Here is an 18,038-nt window from a genome sequence, read left to right on the forward strand (position 1 = left end):
CAAACAGCTACCTCCACAATTATTGGGGGGGAAGAAGATTACTTTTCTCCTTTGTATCAATCACTGAACTGTTCTTCACCAATCCCTGATAAGCCCCTGATCCAGTCTTCTGACCCCTCAAATCGTCACGGTTTGGCTCATTAGGACTTATTTTCCCCAGGAACACACAATTAATATTGTAAGGAACATGTAAAAAAAATTTTTTTATTGTTAAGTATGACTCCCAATGACTCAATGCATTGCCATTTCTTATGGAGAAACGTACAAAAAATATACACTGTGGAACATCCCTTAAATCAGAACTTTTTACAGGGAACCGGTTGTTAAGATTCTGGCAGCTCATCACTGGTTTTCTGCATTCCAAAAGAGTGCCATGGAATGTACTGTGTAGTTGACATTCCAACATCACACTACTGGAATGGGCTTGCCTATGGGGAACTGACTGTGCCTCCTAGATCTGCCCAAGGAAGGGACCTCCTTTCTCTCACACAAACAACAGGAAGGTGACTGAGCCATTTCCATGGCAGTGTCATCCACTCTGGCTCCTCCAACCCTGTTAGGGTGGCAGAGATGGGCAGGCTGGGGGTATGACTGGCTGTGCCAAGACAATGCAAGACAGAGGACGTATGCTGTCCTTTCTTCAGTCCTAATGGGGATTCTCCCAGAAAAGCAACACAGGCTGGGGAGGCATTATCTTTCCTGTAGAACCCGCTCCTTTTAAGAGGATCCCCAGAGGCAGCTGTGGCCAGAGCTGCCAGGGACACAGAGTTAATTAACACATATGAGGGCCTCTGTGCAGATGACTCTAGCACTTGGTGATCTGCTATAGTCCATGTGAAGTCCTAACAATCCTTGAGATTCTTGATTGGGCCTCACAGCCTATTCCCTGGAGACATCAATCCCACCAATGAAACAATGTGTGGGGTTTAAACACAGGAGGGGCCATCCAGCCCAGCATAAGCAAAGTCCAGATTCCTTGTACATGGTATTCACTAGTTCAGTACAGATTCATGTTTATCATTCCTAACTTACTCCTAGGAAAGAACAACAAGAAGAGCCTCATAGGAATCCCTGCACAGTGGGGAAAAGGCAGACTTATTTACACCAACCTGCCAGCACATTTCAGAGTGAGAAGCAGAGCACACTAATCAGAGAAAAGCACTGCCCAAGCAAGATAAGGGAAGTTCCCATACCAAAAGGAGATAATGCAGTGGGGTAGTGTGAAGGAGGAAAGAAAAGAAGAGAAACTGAGTGGGAAGGGGTGAGGTAGAGCAAAGAAGACAGGAGGAGAAGGCAAACAAAGGGGAAGAAGTGGAAAAATAGAGGAAAGCAATAGGGCAGAGATAACATATCAAGAAGAGAAGAACTGGGGTGGTAAGCACAAAGGAAGAGACATGAGGGAAATAACATAACAGAGAACAGCAGGAAAACTGAAAAGAGAAGACAAAAGAAAGAAACAAAAGAAAGATACAGGGAGGAAATCCATCTGGCCAGAAACAGTGCCTCATAGCAGCCACTGACAGGAGACAGTGCTAAACAAAGAGCTGATTCAGGTACTTGGAAGACTCAAACCACCTGAAATACCAGAGGGAAAGAGAAAGGAATCACTTTAAAGTCTGAATGGAGTAGTGAGCTTATGCTCAAAAAGTCCACCCCAGAATATATCGGCCCAGTGTTCCTGCTACAGGATAGTAATGATTCCCACAGAAGTCAATAGGGATTCCTTGTATCAACTGGAAGAACTGAGCCCAAACTGAATGTTAGGTTTTCAGTTTCTGCTCAGTCAGTGGGAGTTTTCATTGAGTGAGGATTATTTAAAAACATAACAAAGACTTCATGATTTGGTTCAACAACTAGTTTTCAAGAATATCATTTGTCATTGTAAGAATGGTCTGCAATACATTTCAGGCAGTTCAGACAAGCATGAGCACATTGCTCCATTTAGGTAGAGGAGACTTCCCCCACTGGCATACATCAAAGCGGCTCAGTCAGAGGAAGAAAAAAATTTCAAAAAGGCTCAAACATGCATGTACCTGCTCAATGCAAGACTGTCAGATTGGTGAGCAGCCAAGCACAGCCCTACCTGACAATTCAATTCTCCACTGCCTGCTTTGCCTGAAACACATTGCTTCTTTATTCTGTGTCCTCCAGGCCTAGTAGGCAGTGAAGTATCAATATCTAAAGGGAGAGGAAGCACCATCAAGAGAACCCTAGTGGAAGAACATGGTCATACTGCCTTCCCAGTCCCTATAGCTAGGGAAAGAGAAGAGAGGGCAAAAGCCTCCTCTTTCCCACTCAGGAGACAAGAAAAAGAGAGGATAAAGAGAGCAATACACACAGAAGAGCACACTGAACTCTTCACAGCAGCCATGGACAGGGAATTTATGTTTACGAGACATCTATCAACCAAGGAGATGCATAAGATTGGACTCCCCCACAGTGTAAGAAGAAAGAACCTGAGCTATTCATTCCCAACATCAAGAAGGGGAGTGTGCTGGGCTTAGAGCCTCTAACACTACACAACAACCTTCCTTTCTTCCTTTTGATTTACTCAATGTGTTAGCTCTTTACAATTTATTTCATAGTAGACAGGTGGTCATATCACAAAAACCATAACTACCAGCACTGATACCTTTGATGGCTGTCTCAGCAGACACAAGTAACTGAATGTGCACAGATAATGAACAATCCTCTCATCCTTGGGCCTTGTCCATACTAATTTTTTCTTAAATTACTGCATTGTTACAATAAAAATGGTGCAAAACCCCTAGAATATAACTTCCTGAAGTTTGAGAGTTGAAAATTGACTCACTTGACTCACTTCCAAAATCTAAGACATGAGCTATTTTTAAAGTTTATTAATGTACATATATTTGAGCCATTAATACTGTTAGTCATATCCATTTCTATTTGTCCTGTGATGCCTTTCGTATATTTGTAATCAAATTAATTTGTCATAAAATGTATTTTATAATGAATATTGTGATGTATAATTGATTTTGTTGACTGTTTTCAATGGAGAATGAGTTGCACAATATATTTTTGCAAGTTAAGACAGCAATAGAGAACTGAAAAAGCATTCTTCATCAAAGGGACTCACCAAAAGCTCAACCAGTTGTGTGATCTAATACTTCACTGACTGAGCTATAAGCAATGACTTACTCTCAGAATTTGTCTCCTGGACCACATAACTGGGTCTTGGAAAGCCACAGGAAGAGAGCTCTTCTATTACAGAACATCTATTCTGCATGTCTAAAGTGGATAGAAGGCTCTGCTGCAGATTTCCCAAAGTTTGCAGGAGAAAAACACCTCTCCTGGTACCTCCTAAGATGTGCAGGATGGGAGAGCCTCCCAATGTCTTACTGCTCATCTGGGATAGACTCCTTTTCCAGGTCGCTGTTAACCACTGCCCCACCTCTGTTTCCCCCATCCTCAATCAGTGCTCCTTAGCTAGGTTTTCAACTTCATAACCATAATCATAACCATATGCTTACATTTTTATGTATATAAACCCTGCAAATATAACAGTTATGGCCCAAATTCTGAGCTGGTGTCAATTCATTTTACTCAATGGAGCAACACTGATTTACACCAGCTGACAACGCAGTTCTCTATTTTAAAATGTTATACAAATATAGAACTATAAAATTTCTGCCTTTACAATTTTCTTAGGTTTTAAATGACTATGATTTTTAGTGATGTGTGTACGTGTTTATTTCATTTTTAACTGCATTTATAAATTAAAGTTTATAGATAATCTGAAAGCATATGAGATATTAGGACAGCCACTGACCAAACACAATTTCTATTGGAATATCAGACTAACATGAGCACAGAGGAACAGAAGCTGGTAGAACTCAGATATAATTGAAGAAGGGGGCAATAACAGTTCTATAACATAAGCTCTACTTCTTCCATAATACCACAGAACTCCCTCTATCTCACATCAATGAGTTCAGGGTCTCAGAGTCAGCAAGTGGCTGACAGGCAGTAGCCACCCTTCATGATAGGTTCTAGTGTGAGCCTAGAGGATTTCCAGGAAGATACCTACGTGCAGCTCCTGTACTTTGCCTCCACCCACATTTAGAGGAGAAATCAGGCTGTACTGGGCAGAAGAGTCAATAGATGCAGGATTCCACAGAAAAAGACATGTCAGTCCATTTCAAGATGTACAGCTACCACCATGGAAACAGCCAATCCACTTTAATTCCAATCTATTTATTTTATTTGATCATATATATAATACAGATAAAATATGTGCCTTCCCTTTTATCTGACTTACTCTGACCCGGTATCAAAAAAATGCTGTCAAAATAAAAACACTAGATTAAATTCTGCTCTAGAGTTACTCAGAATTTACACAAATATAACACAGAGCAGAATGTGAATAGGAGAGTGATCAAGATGTAGAATTTGTTGATGTATATTAAAGGAGTCCAAAAAAGCCTCTCTAAAATGCTAAAAAATGAATATGAATCTCTGTATTAAAGACTATAATTTATTTCTGCTTAAAACAATATGGCTATATGAGTTAAAAAATCTGGAAAGCAAGAAAGGAATAAGCACACACTTTAATCCTAAATGTTAACACATTATAAAATTAGGTCAGAAAGATCTGAGTTCAGCTTTTGTAAAAGCTATTGCTTAAAAACCCATCAAACTATAAAATTATTAGCCTCTGACACACAAATATTTTACCCTTTTCATGTGGTGCTCTATGAAAGTAGTCATTAACAGAGACCTTCTGATGGATTGACAGCTATGGGGATTTCTGCCCTGAATTTCTCAGAGAAAAAACAGATTGTTGATTGGCTCAGATATTCAGCTGCATAAATTGTTCTTTACATTGACCTGAATTAGTCTGCCTTTTGCCAGTGTTTTTATTGCCTATATTTGTTTAATCTTGTACCCTTGGTAAACAAAAATGCACAAAATGAATCAATGTATAAGAATTATCATCTACAGTAAAATAAACAAGATTACAAATTATAACCTGAACAAATGTCTTCATTCATATAAGGCTATGCATTAACCCAGATTTTCCACACAAAAATAATCCCACATTATCTGCTTACTAGTTTGGGTCCAGTCCTGTGTTGTGGCTATTGTTTGGGGGTTTTGGTTTGTTTTTTTTTACACACCCAAATCTCCCATGAGGATTTGGAGTGTGCAAAGATCATACAGTCAGGACCTATGAACTCTTCCAGCTTCTCAAATGTATCATAAATGTTAAAAGGTATTATTCAATGTAAACAATTGAATTAGCCCAATGCAATCCAATATTAATACTGGATACAATATGTATTACAAATACTATTATAAAATATATTCTTGCAATTACATTGTAATTTAAAAATTAATATAGATTTGTGACAAACAATAAAACACAATTGTAGTAAATTATTTTTAATCCTAGATATACTCTACTGTACATGATACACTTTTCACATTGCAACCCAAGTTAGAAATCTCTGTTATAGCAACAGCAGTCTCTTTTGAAAACTCAGCTTTAAAGAACATAAATATTCCTTTAGAATGTCTTCATTAAAACAACACTTCCCCCTTACCACATTTCATCTTTCTCCATTAGGGCAGTGTTCTAATTATATAATAACTATACAACAACGATCATGGTATAAATTCTTGTCTTGGACTAATCTATTATAAAGAAAAATCCTCAACTAATATAAACCCTAAAATATGGCTAAGAATTTAGCATTAAAATCTGAAAACACTTGAAACTAATATACCAGGAAACACAGTATGACTTCAAGAGGACTGATTTCAGAGAGCTAAAGAGCAAAAAACCAGCAAAGTAATTTTAATCTAAACAGTAACAGACAAATTAAATTACATTCGTTTATATGTAACACTATCGTCAACATATATTGTCCCACAATTTTATAATTTTCGTCAATTCTCTTTTTACAGCAGATACTACAGAACACATATTGAAATTGACAACCAAAGCAGTGAAATATTTCAAAGACATTTTGTTTCAGAGTATCACTAAATGCCATTTTTTCTAACTAAAGCTATTATCCATACTGACAACTGCTCCCTAATATCAGCAGTTAATTGCCAAAGTATATAATAAACCAACATAAATCTAGAAAGGGAAATCCAAGAATACTTACCAAGTTATGATTAGTTGAATTAGAATCATCTTCTGGGAATGGGATGTAAACAGCTAAGGCCACACAATTGGCAAAAATAGCCAGTAGTATAAATATGTCAAATGGTCTGAAAAATCTTGTTAAGGAATACATGGATTTTGAATATATACATAACTCCAGTCTCGTTCTACTTTTGATTTCTACATCTTGTACTCACATTTTATTTTAAAATACGTGTGATTTTTTCATTACAATCTTTTGAGTGATGACTTTGACAAGCAATTCTTCCTCAGCGTCAATTATATCACCATACCCTTTTGTTTTTGATCACAATGACATTGAAATGCCCTCTTTTCTTCTATGACAAGGAGCATAGCTACATTCATTCTGCCACATAGTATTTTATATTAAATTCTGAGATGTAAATCTAATCACACAATATTAAATCAATAATTTGGCCATTGGATTATATGGTATACTTGCAAATCTATGCGCACGCACCTCCCATTAACCTTAATGGAAATTACATGCATCAAGGGAAGAATAAACCACACAGGGTGAAAACTATAGTAGGGGACAAGAAAGGTTCCAGTGAAGCAGAACTTCAGCAGTTTTGCAGTGTGAGGGCTGGAAAGCTGTGGCATGAGTATGCAGGAAGGTCTCACGTCTTTAACTGCTGCCTTCTGTATCAGGTCGGCCTCAGTCAGGGCTTGGAGATAAGGGTTAAAATAAGCAGAGCCAGGATGGAATAGGGACATGGTCACTTGCTCTGCAATTACATAGACCTAGTGGCTATAAACTTCCATGTAGAGGATATGCAGGAATTGCAGCCACTATACTAGTCCAAGAGCTGAAATAGCAACAACAGGTAGCCAATCCCAGTCCCACTAGGAACACAATTCCTCTTCCCCAAGAAATAAAAAAACTTTTGAAGTTCACCCACACACTGCTCATTTACCCTGCCTGTGCACACAATTTGGGTAGAGAAGCAAGATATTTCACTTATATTTATTTAGAGACATATACTATCCTCAACGACATGCACAACTCTCACTGATTTCTATCTATGGGAATTTTGTATGTGCATCACGGGCAGTATATTGAAAATGGTCTTAATTACCTTAGAGGCATAATCTCAGCAGATGAAATTCAATGCTATGCAGAGAGCCAGCACAAGGACTAGGCATACTTTAAAACCACTTAAGCCCTATTTTGCTGGCTTTCTTCACAGGAGAAAATTCATCCATCCTGAACAACAGACTTTATGTTTGCAACTCCCATTAAGATCAATGGTTGTTCTTTTATGTACAGTAGATCTCAACATACAAAGTAAGAACATACATTATCTAAATCTGCATTTTTCTGCTAGCTGAAATGAGTAGATTATATCAATTTGCATTTTAGTAAGTTACTACTTTGTTTTATGACATAGTGCTACTGGGTCCAAATTCTGCTCTCAGTTATTCTACTCAGCCTGAGAGAGACCAACTCATTGGAGTTTCTCTCACTTTATACCAGTGTAAATGAGAGCAGAATCTGGCCCACTAAATCTAACTTGTAATTAAATTATGTTTAAAAAATAAGTCAAAAGAACATCTTTATAAAAGAGAGTAGCACTGGCCATTGCCAAATGTTTTATATTAACAGCTCTCAGCTGGAGGGTCTGTTTGAAGTAACACATTTATTTTAGCATTTAACAATCTACTTGCTAGCATAGTCATTTGCTATTAAAGAGAAATTATCTAGGATGACAGGCCAAAATTTTATATCCCCTCCCCAGGACTCCCGCCAAAATGATATTATCTGTTTCAAAACGTTACTTGAGATTTATGAAAAATACATACTCTCAACTCTTCAAAAGAAGTTTTAAAATCCCAGCCCCAACCTACCACCATCGAACCAAGAAAAAAACAACCAAAACAAAACATATAAGCCATTGTGAATATATGCTAGCAATTCTGCTCTCTCATCTATGACTATATCAGGAACATATCCAAATATGTGTTTTGGCTGTCTGTATGTCTTAAAAGTTCAGATGAATCATGTACTGCAGACTACTTGTATGTGCTCAGAGTGAATCTGCAGCTTGGCTCCTAATGTCTCCCTACTTCTCCAGTAGGTAAACATTAGTTTGAAAGGACTTCTGCATCTGGCTCACTGGGCCTAGCAGTAACGTAGAAAATTGCCATGCAGAAGATCCAGGCTTCACTTCTTGCTCCTTGGGCAAACAGGCTTGGGAGAGCTATAGGACAATAGCCTGTGGAGAGGAAATACTTCATATTACTCAAGCAATGATTTATCTGCCAATTAGAAAGAAGCATTGACAGGTTTTGGCCCATCAAGTCTCCCTTCATCAGAATATAACGGTTGCAACCTGGGGATTTGATGGAGGGATGTGAAGTAGACAAAAGTGAGTGGAGGAGTGGGAGGATAGGAGATGTTATCTTGGCTTTAACAGAGGAGTAAAAATTCCACATGACAGGTGAGCAAGGAAGGGACTATCTGGATCACCAGATGCATCAGTCAGCCTGGGGCAAAGTGAACAAGAAATTTATTTAATTTTAAAAAAATAAATATGTAACCACATAACTACCTTTAACAAGGGCATGTCCAGAATATTCTCTAGGGACAAAATGATTTGAGAGTGTTTTTTCCTGGGGGAAAATAGCTGGAAAACATACCAAAGCTGCGACCCTGCTTTTCTCTGTACATTTATGTTTCATATATTTACTTTAATTAGGGAAATGAAATTCCATGTAATGATGACAGATTAAGGGATATAGTCTCATTTTGATGAGCAGGGATCTAAGTATGTAACTACCATTAACATCAATGGGTTACACATGTACATATATTTGCGTCAACATGTGTTATCTCCCCAACAGTTAAAAATGCTTTCACTGCCAGGAACACTATTATTTTAATATACAAGTTCTTAACTGTAAAAGAAAACCTGAAACCTAAAATATTACAATACATTGTTTAAACCAATGACTTTTTTTTACCTACACACATATGTATATGAAAATTAATTTCATACTTTTAAAAATGCAAAGACTGTGAGACTGCTATTTATTACAAATAAAATACTAAATGTAACCTCAAATCCAATACCATGTAACTTTACAACAAAAGCATTTAAATACTGTTCTGCTCCTGTTCCAAGGCCTCATTGCTTTTTTGTGCTGGCCTAGACAATCTCTCTGACGCATTTGGAATATTGAAAGAACAGATGGTAAAAACAAAATGGCATCAAAAGGATACTTCCATTCTACTAGACTAATGCAGGCTCTTCGTATTGGGTTATTGAGGGATAAACAGAAAAGGGCCCGGGGTGGCCGACTGTTAGATGTATTACCCTGTTTTTTGCTCTTGGCATATTGCTGGCGTTTTCTTTGGGACAGAGATCCTACAGGTTGGGCTGTGGTGGTGCTCATAGTTTGGGCAGCCTTGGCTTGTCTAGCAGCATCAATTGCAGCTTGCCAAGACAGAACAGTTTGCTTGGATGGCGCTGAACTGTTTGACTGAATAGTTGGTCCGTCACTAGGGAGAGGAATTCTGGTACTACTTGCATAGTTTGCCTCTGCAGAAGAAAAAAAAAGTCATTTAGTTTTAGGTTTTTTACATTCAAATATAAACATAGTATGCTAGATAAAAAGGATGGAGCTATTTAAATAACTCCTGATGTTTCCTTTTTACACACACACATATATATAGTAGGCTCCTTCCACTATAAGAAAGATACAGGAATCGGTATTATAAACGTCAGCTAAATAGGACTGTCAAGATATGTGCTGACAACGAAACACTGTTCATCTTGACTCCTCCACTTGAAGCATTGTACTGGAGTTTTCCAAATTGGATGACAGCTTGCACATCATCATATTTATACCTAACAAATCCTATCTTTTGTGTGTGTGTGACTGATTTTGCTAAAACAGCACTGTATTCACTAGTTCCCCACCCCCCTCATTTTGGTCAAAACAAATTCTAATAGTTCAGAGTATTCTGAATCATTTATCAAATTAGAAATATTTTTGTCAAGAAGTTAAATCCTTCACCTTTCTGCATTCTTAAAAAAGGAAACTATATAGACACTTCCCCCCAATTAAAATTCAATAGCCTTTGCTGATAAACACTTCCAAAAACATTAGTATCCTCCACATTGTAAACTGACACACTGAAAACCCTCCAAAACCTTTTGAAAGGAAAATAAAACTACAAATTCAAAATAATAAACCACTGAAATAATCTCATCTAGGTGCTCAACAAAGAAGGCAAAACAGCCCTACAGAGCAAGGATCTTTGTTTTGCAAGCTTCCTAGCTGAAGCAGCAGAGTCTAGTACCAATGGCACCTGTCAGAAGGCCATATCCCCTCCCCCACCCAGTAAACTCAAAACTTGAAGATGTCTGTGGGGAAAAAAGATGGAAGGTTGGCACAGGAAATGTGCTGGAAATTAGGGGAGAGAATGACACTCAAGCAGATCTGCCAGGGCAGGAGATGGAAATTATCCCCTGATCGTTCGCCTAACATAAAACAGATAAAAGTTCCATATGCAAAATCAACACCCCCCTCTACCCACCCACCCATGCAACCTCAGCGAGGCACTAAAAAGCCTGCCCTGTGCGCGTGTGGGTACGATGGAGATGCGGATAGAACCGGGCCTCAGCTGCTGCTGCCTCTCTCCTTGCCCAACTTCATGCTGCTACGTATGTGTGAGAGAGAGAGAGAGATGATGGGGGGGCGGGGGGGGGAGGAGAAGGGGTAATATTAAAATAGCTCCCTAGGCTGGCAGATGGGAAGAGGTCACTCCTGGATCTAGCCTACAATATTTCCTGCTGCACCAGTGGATCTCCCACCGAGATGACACAAGAGACGGGGAGAGACAGCGAAGAGGTGGCCATCAGACCGCACTCGGCACATCAACAGCTGGGTCCATTGCTAGGTTACACGAGAGAGAGAGAGAGTGCCTGCCTCGGGTTACAGTTTGACACTAACAGTTTCACCTGACTCATTTTCCAAATAATTCTTTCGTTTTCCAACGACGCCCCACCCCCCACCCCCCGGCCTTCCGCCTCCCTTTCTGGGATGCCATGCAACGGGACTGGACACAAATCAGCCACCATCCATCTGCCTTTAAATCGAGCTTTGAAAATGAATCAAAGCCCGAGCGTCAGGGGTCCCCAGGGGAGCTCCTGCCCTCCAGCACAGCCACGAGCCCAAACTTACTGTTAATTTCAGGAGGGGTGAATCATTTAAACCCAGCCCGGGGGGGAGCAGCAGCAGCGCCGGAGCCCGTCCACAAAGGAGATTAACAGACACGAGCCCCATGTGTCGTCTCCCTCCGTGCGCTCCCGGCAGCGGCGCCAGGGGGAAGCGGGCTGAAAGCCGCGAATCGAAAGCCCTCACCTGCCCCTGCCCACGCACCCCAAACAGCCCCCTGCCCTGGGAAGCTGCATTTCCAGCCAGGTTTGCCCGCACGCGGAGAGCGAGACAGACACACTCCTCTCGCTCGCAGCCCAACCAGCTGAGAGTAATGGCCTCAGGGCAAAAGACACATTCATTAAACCTGCTCCCATGCTGGCCACACGACGAGGGCAGCATCCCTACCCCTCTTCCTTGTCTTTTATCCCCAGGCCCTTCCTAAATCCCCGCTTCCCCCTTCCATCTATATCGTTCTTTAGCCCTATTCCCTCCTTAATCCCCCACTCGTATCCCTTCTCCAGCCCAAAGCCCCTGTCCCCCTACCCTTCCCCGTGCCCTACACCGCCCCCTCCCCTAATCTCCCACCCCTGTCTCCGAAATCCCTCAGTAATCCCCTACCCCCTCCCTCGGGCACGCTGCTGCCCTTGCTGGGTGCACCGGGCTCTTACCTTCTGGGTGCCGCTCCTGCTGCTGGTGGTGGTGCATTATTCCCACTTTCTCCAGGGTGTAAACGGAAGAAAAGCAGAGACGCTCCCACCCCACCCCCACGCCAGGTGTGTGCTGCCCCCTGCGCTCCCCACTATCCGACCCCCATGGTAGCGACTAATGAAAGGCGAGGGGCTGCTCCTGCTCCTCCTCCTCCTGCTGCTTCTCCGCTGCTGCTGCCGGTGCTGCCAAATCCCTTAGAGTTGGAGCCAACATGACACTCACATCCGGGTGACACGGGATCTCTCCATCCCTAGCAACCCGGCGGCGGCGGCTGCTGCTCGGCCCCGCTGCTGTTCTCCCCCGCCGCCGCCCGCCACAGGGTTAACTCCTTCGCTGCCGCCGCCCCGGGGCTCGGCCGGGCTGGGGTGGCGGGGAGGCTCAGCCGCGCTCTAATCAGCCTAGAGCTACGGCTCCGCAAATAGAACCGCGCCGGCCTGGTTAACCCTTCCAGTCCCGGCTCGGTGGGGAGGGGTCCCTCACTGCAGCCCCTCCTGTCCCTGCTATTTACCAGCCACAGCCTCTCACTTACCTCACATACCCGAGACCTGCCCTTCACCCCTCCAACCATACCCCAGGCCTGCTCCACACACACACTCCTTAAACTAAACCCAGGCCCTGCCCCACACATTCACTCCCCAGCCATGCCCTGGCTCTGGCCCTGGCCCACACACTCACTCCCTCAGCTAAACCCAGGCCCTGCCCCACACATTCACATCCCCAGCCAAACCCCCGGCTTGCCCCACACACTCACTCCCTCAGCTAAACCCGGGCCCTGCCCCACACATTCACATCCCCAGCCAAACCCCCGGCTTGCCCCACACACTCACTCCCTCAGCTAAATCCAACCCAGCCCCATACATTCACACACACCCCAGCCTTAACCTGGCCCTGCGCCCCTCACACTCCACCCTCTAGCCATACCCAGGCCCTGCCCCATACATTCAGCCCCACCCAGGCCCTGCCTCCCACACTCATCCCACATCCTAGGATCCATACCCATGACTTGCCCCAGCCAGGGCTATGCAAATCAACCCTTCACCCTCATCCACTTCTCTCTCTGTCCCTGCCTAGCTTCTGTTAGTCATCATCTCTCCTCTCCCCATCTCTTTATCATACCCATGCTCTGCCACAACCAGAGAAGCAGACACTCATCCCCTTTCCTTTTCCTAGCAACCAATATGATTCTACTGTTTTAAAAAGCACCAGCCTCACATACCCATTACTGGAACTCTCTCTTTCCCTATTCACAATCATATCTATATCCACAGCATCTTTTCTTCTTCCCCATCCCTATATTTATCCTCCATTTCCATCTGCCATGCTTATTGTACAGTACTTTAGCCCTTTTGCCATCTCCACATCCATTCTCCATCCCTATTGCTATATCCATTTCCAATCTCTTTCCCTTCTCCATTGGTATCTCCCCTGTCTTTCACCTCTCAACCACTTATGAATGGCCCAGACCATACTCAAAGACCAGACATCAGTGATTTGCTGTCAGACTTGAAGGATGTAGCTAGTGGAGTCAATCAGCACTGGGTACAGAACTATTCAATATTTCAATTCATGATTTAGATAAATGAGTGGAGATTATGCGTATAAGATTTGAGGATGACACCACACTTGAAGGGGTTGCAAGCACTTTAGAGAACAGGTTAGAATTCAAAATGACCTTGATAAATTGGAGAATTAGTCTGAAATCAACAAGATGAAATTCAATAAAGACAAGTGCAGAGTACTACACTTAGAAAGGAAAAATCCAATGTGTAACTACAATACAACTATAATGCACAACTACAATGGGGAATAACTGGCTAGGCTGTAGTATTGCTGAAAAAGTTCTAGGGGTTATAGTAGATCACAAATTGAATGAGAGTCACCAGTGTGGTGCAGTTGTGAAAAAGGCTGATATCATTCTGGGGTGCATTAACAGGAGTATTAGATGTAAGGCACAGGAGATAATTGTCCAGCTCTACTTGGCACTGGTGGGGCCAAGTATTAAGTACTTAACCTGTGTAGGTACTTTTGTAAATACCACTAGTGCCTAAATATCTTTGCAAATATAGCCTAAAGTGCCTATTACCTTTGAAAATGGGCCTTATGCTTCTAAACCAATTAAACAGGCCTGGATCCAACCCAAACAAAGGGCCTCCAATAAAGCAAGGCGACATTTACCCTTCCACTTCACAAGTGTTCATTAAATTCCCGGCTTTTGTGCCCTGCCAATGCTACCTCCACTTGTTTGGGCTTCATGATGGACCCCAGAACTCGCTAGCAGAGGACCCCCACTTGGATCCTTGAAATCAAATGTTTCAGGTCCTTGGGCCTCTCTATCTCAGGTCCTGGCACCATGGATCCTGACATAATCCACCCTTGACTCTAATATACAACTGTTCTTTTCACAAACTGCCCAAACCTTAGCTAAATAGTCTCCCTGACTTCAGTGGGACTGATCAAGGTGATTTGGCCCCAGCCACTAGACCAAAATGTCCAATTCAGTATGAAAATCAAAATGTCAATTTTACCAAAAACTTCTTAATAACAACAAAAGTGTTGTTGCCATTCTCTTTATGTTATTCAAGAAATGTAGTGTACAGTCAAAAATGAAACATTTTAGTCAGTTTTGAGATGTTTAATATCATTGATACAGTTTATACTGAGAAGAAATAATATTTGTATTTCTCCTATTTGTATCATAGATGAAATATGCTCATATATTGGATTGGTTGACATATGATAATTACTGGATGAAGTCATGAATTCTGCCAAAGAGTTATTTTCCTGCCTTTTTAGTAGACTGTAGTGTCTTTAATTATTTCACTAACATTGCTTTATTTTTATTATATCATTTTAATATTATTTACTGACTCATGAATGAAATGTGCAGCATTAAATTGATGTTTTAGAATGTTTATTGGCTAAAGTAGTAAATGATGAGATTGTGAATGAAAACAGCCTACAAATGAGAAAAACAAATTAAATTTCAGTGTCTTCATGTCAGCAATACTAAATATTGCTCTTTGTACTGCTGAGGCAATGCACTTCCCTTTATATTCTGAAGGAGTGAAGGGCAGGCAACCAATACACTCAGAATCATCCCCCTGTACACCATGGAATTTGCTGCAAAAACGCCTTTCAGAATTAAAACTGAGTTTCAAAAATAACTCCTCGCCCAGGTATCTGTTCCCCCTTCCCCTCCTTGGCCCTATTGCACAACATTAGTGAGAGTCATGCAGCCATGGAGGAAGCATGGCATAGATAGCATGGAGATACAAGCTATTCATGCAACAAGCAGGGATCTGTTGAGTTGATTAGATTGCCTTCCTTCTCAGGATTTGGTTAGTTGGAAGGCACACGAATCTGTTCCAGTGGGGACAGTATCTAGTGTTTTACAGTATCCGAAATACTTATTTTCCCCTTTCTGCACAATTGTGCACAAGAGGATGATATAATCATCTATATCACTTCACCAAAACTTGGACCATCTCTGCAGTAATATCCAGCACTTGTTTACCAGTGTACAGCAACACTACAAAACAATTTACAGCAGAAAGAACAGACAAATAACACATCCAATTGAAATGTGTCTGGGAGCTATGTAGGCCAATGTAATTTTGTATCCTACATGGAGTTAAAAAAAATGCAGCTAATCCTCCAAAATCAAATAATTCCTCCGCATGCAGGAGGCCAGCTGAAGTTAATGGCACTCTGGTATATGACAGTGGTATATGTCACATATTTCATTCTAACATTTTATAGAATTTCAGCTACATATTTTGCTTGTTGCTTTCTGAAGACCTATTTCTATTTTCCTAGACCAGGGGTCCCCAACATGGTGCCCGTGGTGCCATGGCGCCCACCAAGGCATCTAAGTGCGCCCACATATTGGTTGGTGGATGAGCATCCACCGAAATGCCGCTGACAAGCTGCGTCATCCAGAGGTGTTGCCGCCAAAATGCTGACGATTTTCAGTGGTATTTCAGCGGCGAGGCCTCTGGATGATGCTACTTGTCGGGGGCATTTCGGCGGCAACACCTATTGACGTTGCCGCTTGTCGGCGGAATTTCGGCGGCGATGCCTATTGATGTTGCCGCTTGGCGGAATTTCGGCGGATGCTCATCTGCCATCACAGTCCTCCGTGGCTCGTCATCTGGCACTTGCCAGATGAAAAAGGTTGGGGATCATTGTCCTAGACTGAAGGTGGTGCTGCCATTAGCAATAGGGAGCAGTTGTTTCAACTTTTTTTCTAAAATGAAACAACAACTGAAGCTTAAGCATAGCCAAAATCTGTAGTGCTTATGTCAGATTAGTAGATAACTTTCTGATGTCAGTACAACTAATGATGACTCTTTAAAGAACCTAAAATAACACTTGTGATTATGAATATAGTTTATAAAGACAGCTATGAAAACGGCATATTTTTGAAATCCATGTAAGTAAACTCTAAAAATAGATCCTGAATATATTTAAATGGGTTTTAAAATGCATAAATTTGCCACACTATAAAAATTTATAGATCTTTCAGCTTTGTGCTCTGGCATTGCTTTTACCATACTTAAATCATAGATTTAATGTGCAATATGTAAGAAATCTTCCATAAATAAATAAATTTTTGATTTGTTCTCCACTAGAACTATCTAATACATTATACAAAAAAGCAGACTTCCCTTGCTGACATAGATGGCCTTTTGCTAATTTGGTTAAACACAGTGAATCAATATGGGATCAAACACAATCCTGTTTTTCTTTTCCTTATTTACCATTTGGCAAAAAACATGCAAAATTCCAGTGTCGTACAAACTTAGATTCTATAGCCTGGTAATTTTCAAATAAGAAAATATATATTTTTAATTTTTTTAATTGAAGTGAAGAGTGCCATGCTAAATAGCACCAGCTAAGGATCTGTCATGAGTATCTTGGAATAATTCTCTCATTTTGAGGGTTTGGTATATGGAAATAGGAACATTTCAATAATGGAAGTGGTTGCCAGCCTCAGAAAGCATGAATATACAGACTGTTGGATAACATGGATGCCTTTGTTACAGATGGTCTGATTTTACATTAATTGTGCACTCAAAACTTCCACTGAGGTTTCTGGGGCATCCGGATGGACAACGTATGCAAGACTGAGCTCTTATTCCAATAAACGAGGAAGAACAGTATCAAAGCCAAACATACTGACATTTTTATTTGCTTTCTAGGGCAGGGATATTTGCCCATCGAAACCAATGATCTACCTAAAAAGCGTATTTACTGGCAACATATAAGAAACTCAGCATATGTATCATCCATAACGTAAAGCAATATTGTTAACACAAATGGTGCTTTAACTATTTCTCATGTTACTTTGGGCTGGGTTGTTTTTATCTAGGTTTTTCTTATAGATAATAAGCTGTAAATCTATCTATCAATTTTGTATCAAGCTTCATCACCACTGACTAAATTCTGCTTCCATTGGATTCAATGGCTGTTTTGCTAGTTACTTCATTGGGAGAAAGAACAGGAGTACTTGTGGCACCTTAGAGACTAACAAATTATTTCAGCATAAGCTTTCGTGGGCCACAGCCCACTTCATCAGATGCATAGAATGGAACATATAATAAGAAGATATATATGCATACAGAGAACATGAAAAGGTGGAAGTAGCCATACCAACTGTAAGAGGCTAATTAATTAAGATGAGGTATTATCAGCAGAAGAAAAAAAACATTTGTAGTGATAATCAAGATGGCCCATTTTATACAGTTGACAAGAAGGTGTGAGGATACTTAACACGGAAAAATAGATTCAATATGTGCAATGGACCCAGCCACTCCCAGTCTCTATTCAAATCCAAGTTAATGGTATCTAGTTTGCATATTAATTCAAGCTCAGCAGTTTCTTATTGGAGTCTGTTTTTGAAGCTTTTCTGTTGCAAAATTGTCACCTTTAAGTCTGTTACTGAGTGACCAGAGAGGTTGAAGTGTTCTCCTACTGGTTTTTTAATGTTATGATGCCTGATGTCAGA

The 18,038-nt window shown here is 41.1% G+C and overlaps 1 protein-coding gene across 8 annotated transcripts in view; it reads right to left on the minus strand.

Annotated features, from left to right (window-relative positions):
* The window catches only part of CACNA1D (calcium voltage-gated channel subunit alpha1 D), a 313,335-nt gene extending 301,266 nt beyond the window's left edge, over positions 1–12,069 (minus strand). For 7 of the 8 annotated variants that reach the window (XM_050960583.1, XM_050960577.1, XM_050960575.1 and 4 more), the window contains exons 1-3: positions 11,992–12,069; positions 9,381–9,699; positions 6,138–6,243 (exon numbers count right to left, since the gene is read on the minus strand). In XM_050960583.1, the coding sequence (XP_050816540.1) occupies positions 6,138–6,243; positions 9,381–9,699; positions 11,992–12,028 (462 nt within the window). In that variant the 5' untranslated portion in view covers positions 12,029–12,069. Of the gene's footprint in view, positions 1–6,137; positions 6,244–9,380; positions 9,700–10,177; positions 10,214–11,991 lie in introns of those variants that run through there. The other variant, XM_050960576.1, reaches the window with a different exon arrangement.
* Between the last annotated feature and the right edge of the window lie 5,969 nt (positions 12,070–18,038).

The sequence above is a fragment of the Gopherus flavomarginatus genome, chromosome 6 (assembly GCF_025201925.1).
Source record: "Gopherus flavomarginatus isolate rGopFla2 chromosome 6, rGopFla2.mat.asm, whole genome shotgun sequence".
NCBI lineage: Eukaryota > Metazoa > Chordata > Testudines > Testudinidae > Gopherus > Gopherus flavomarginatus.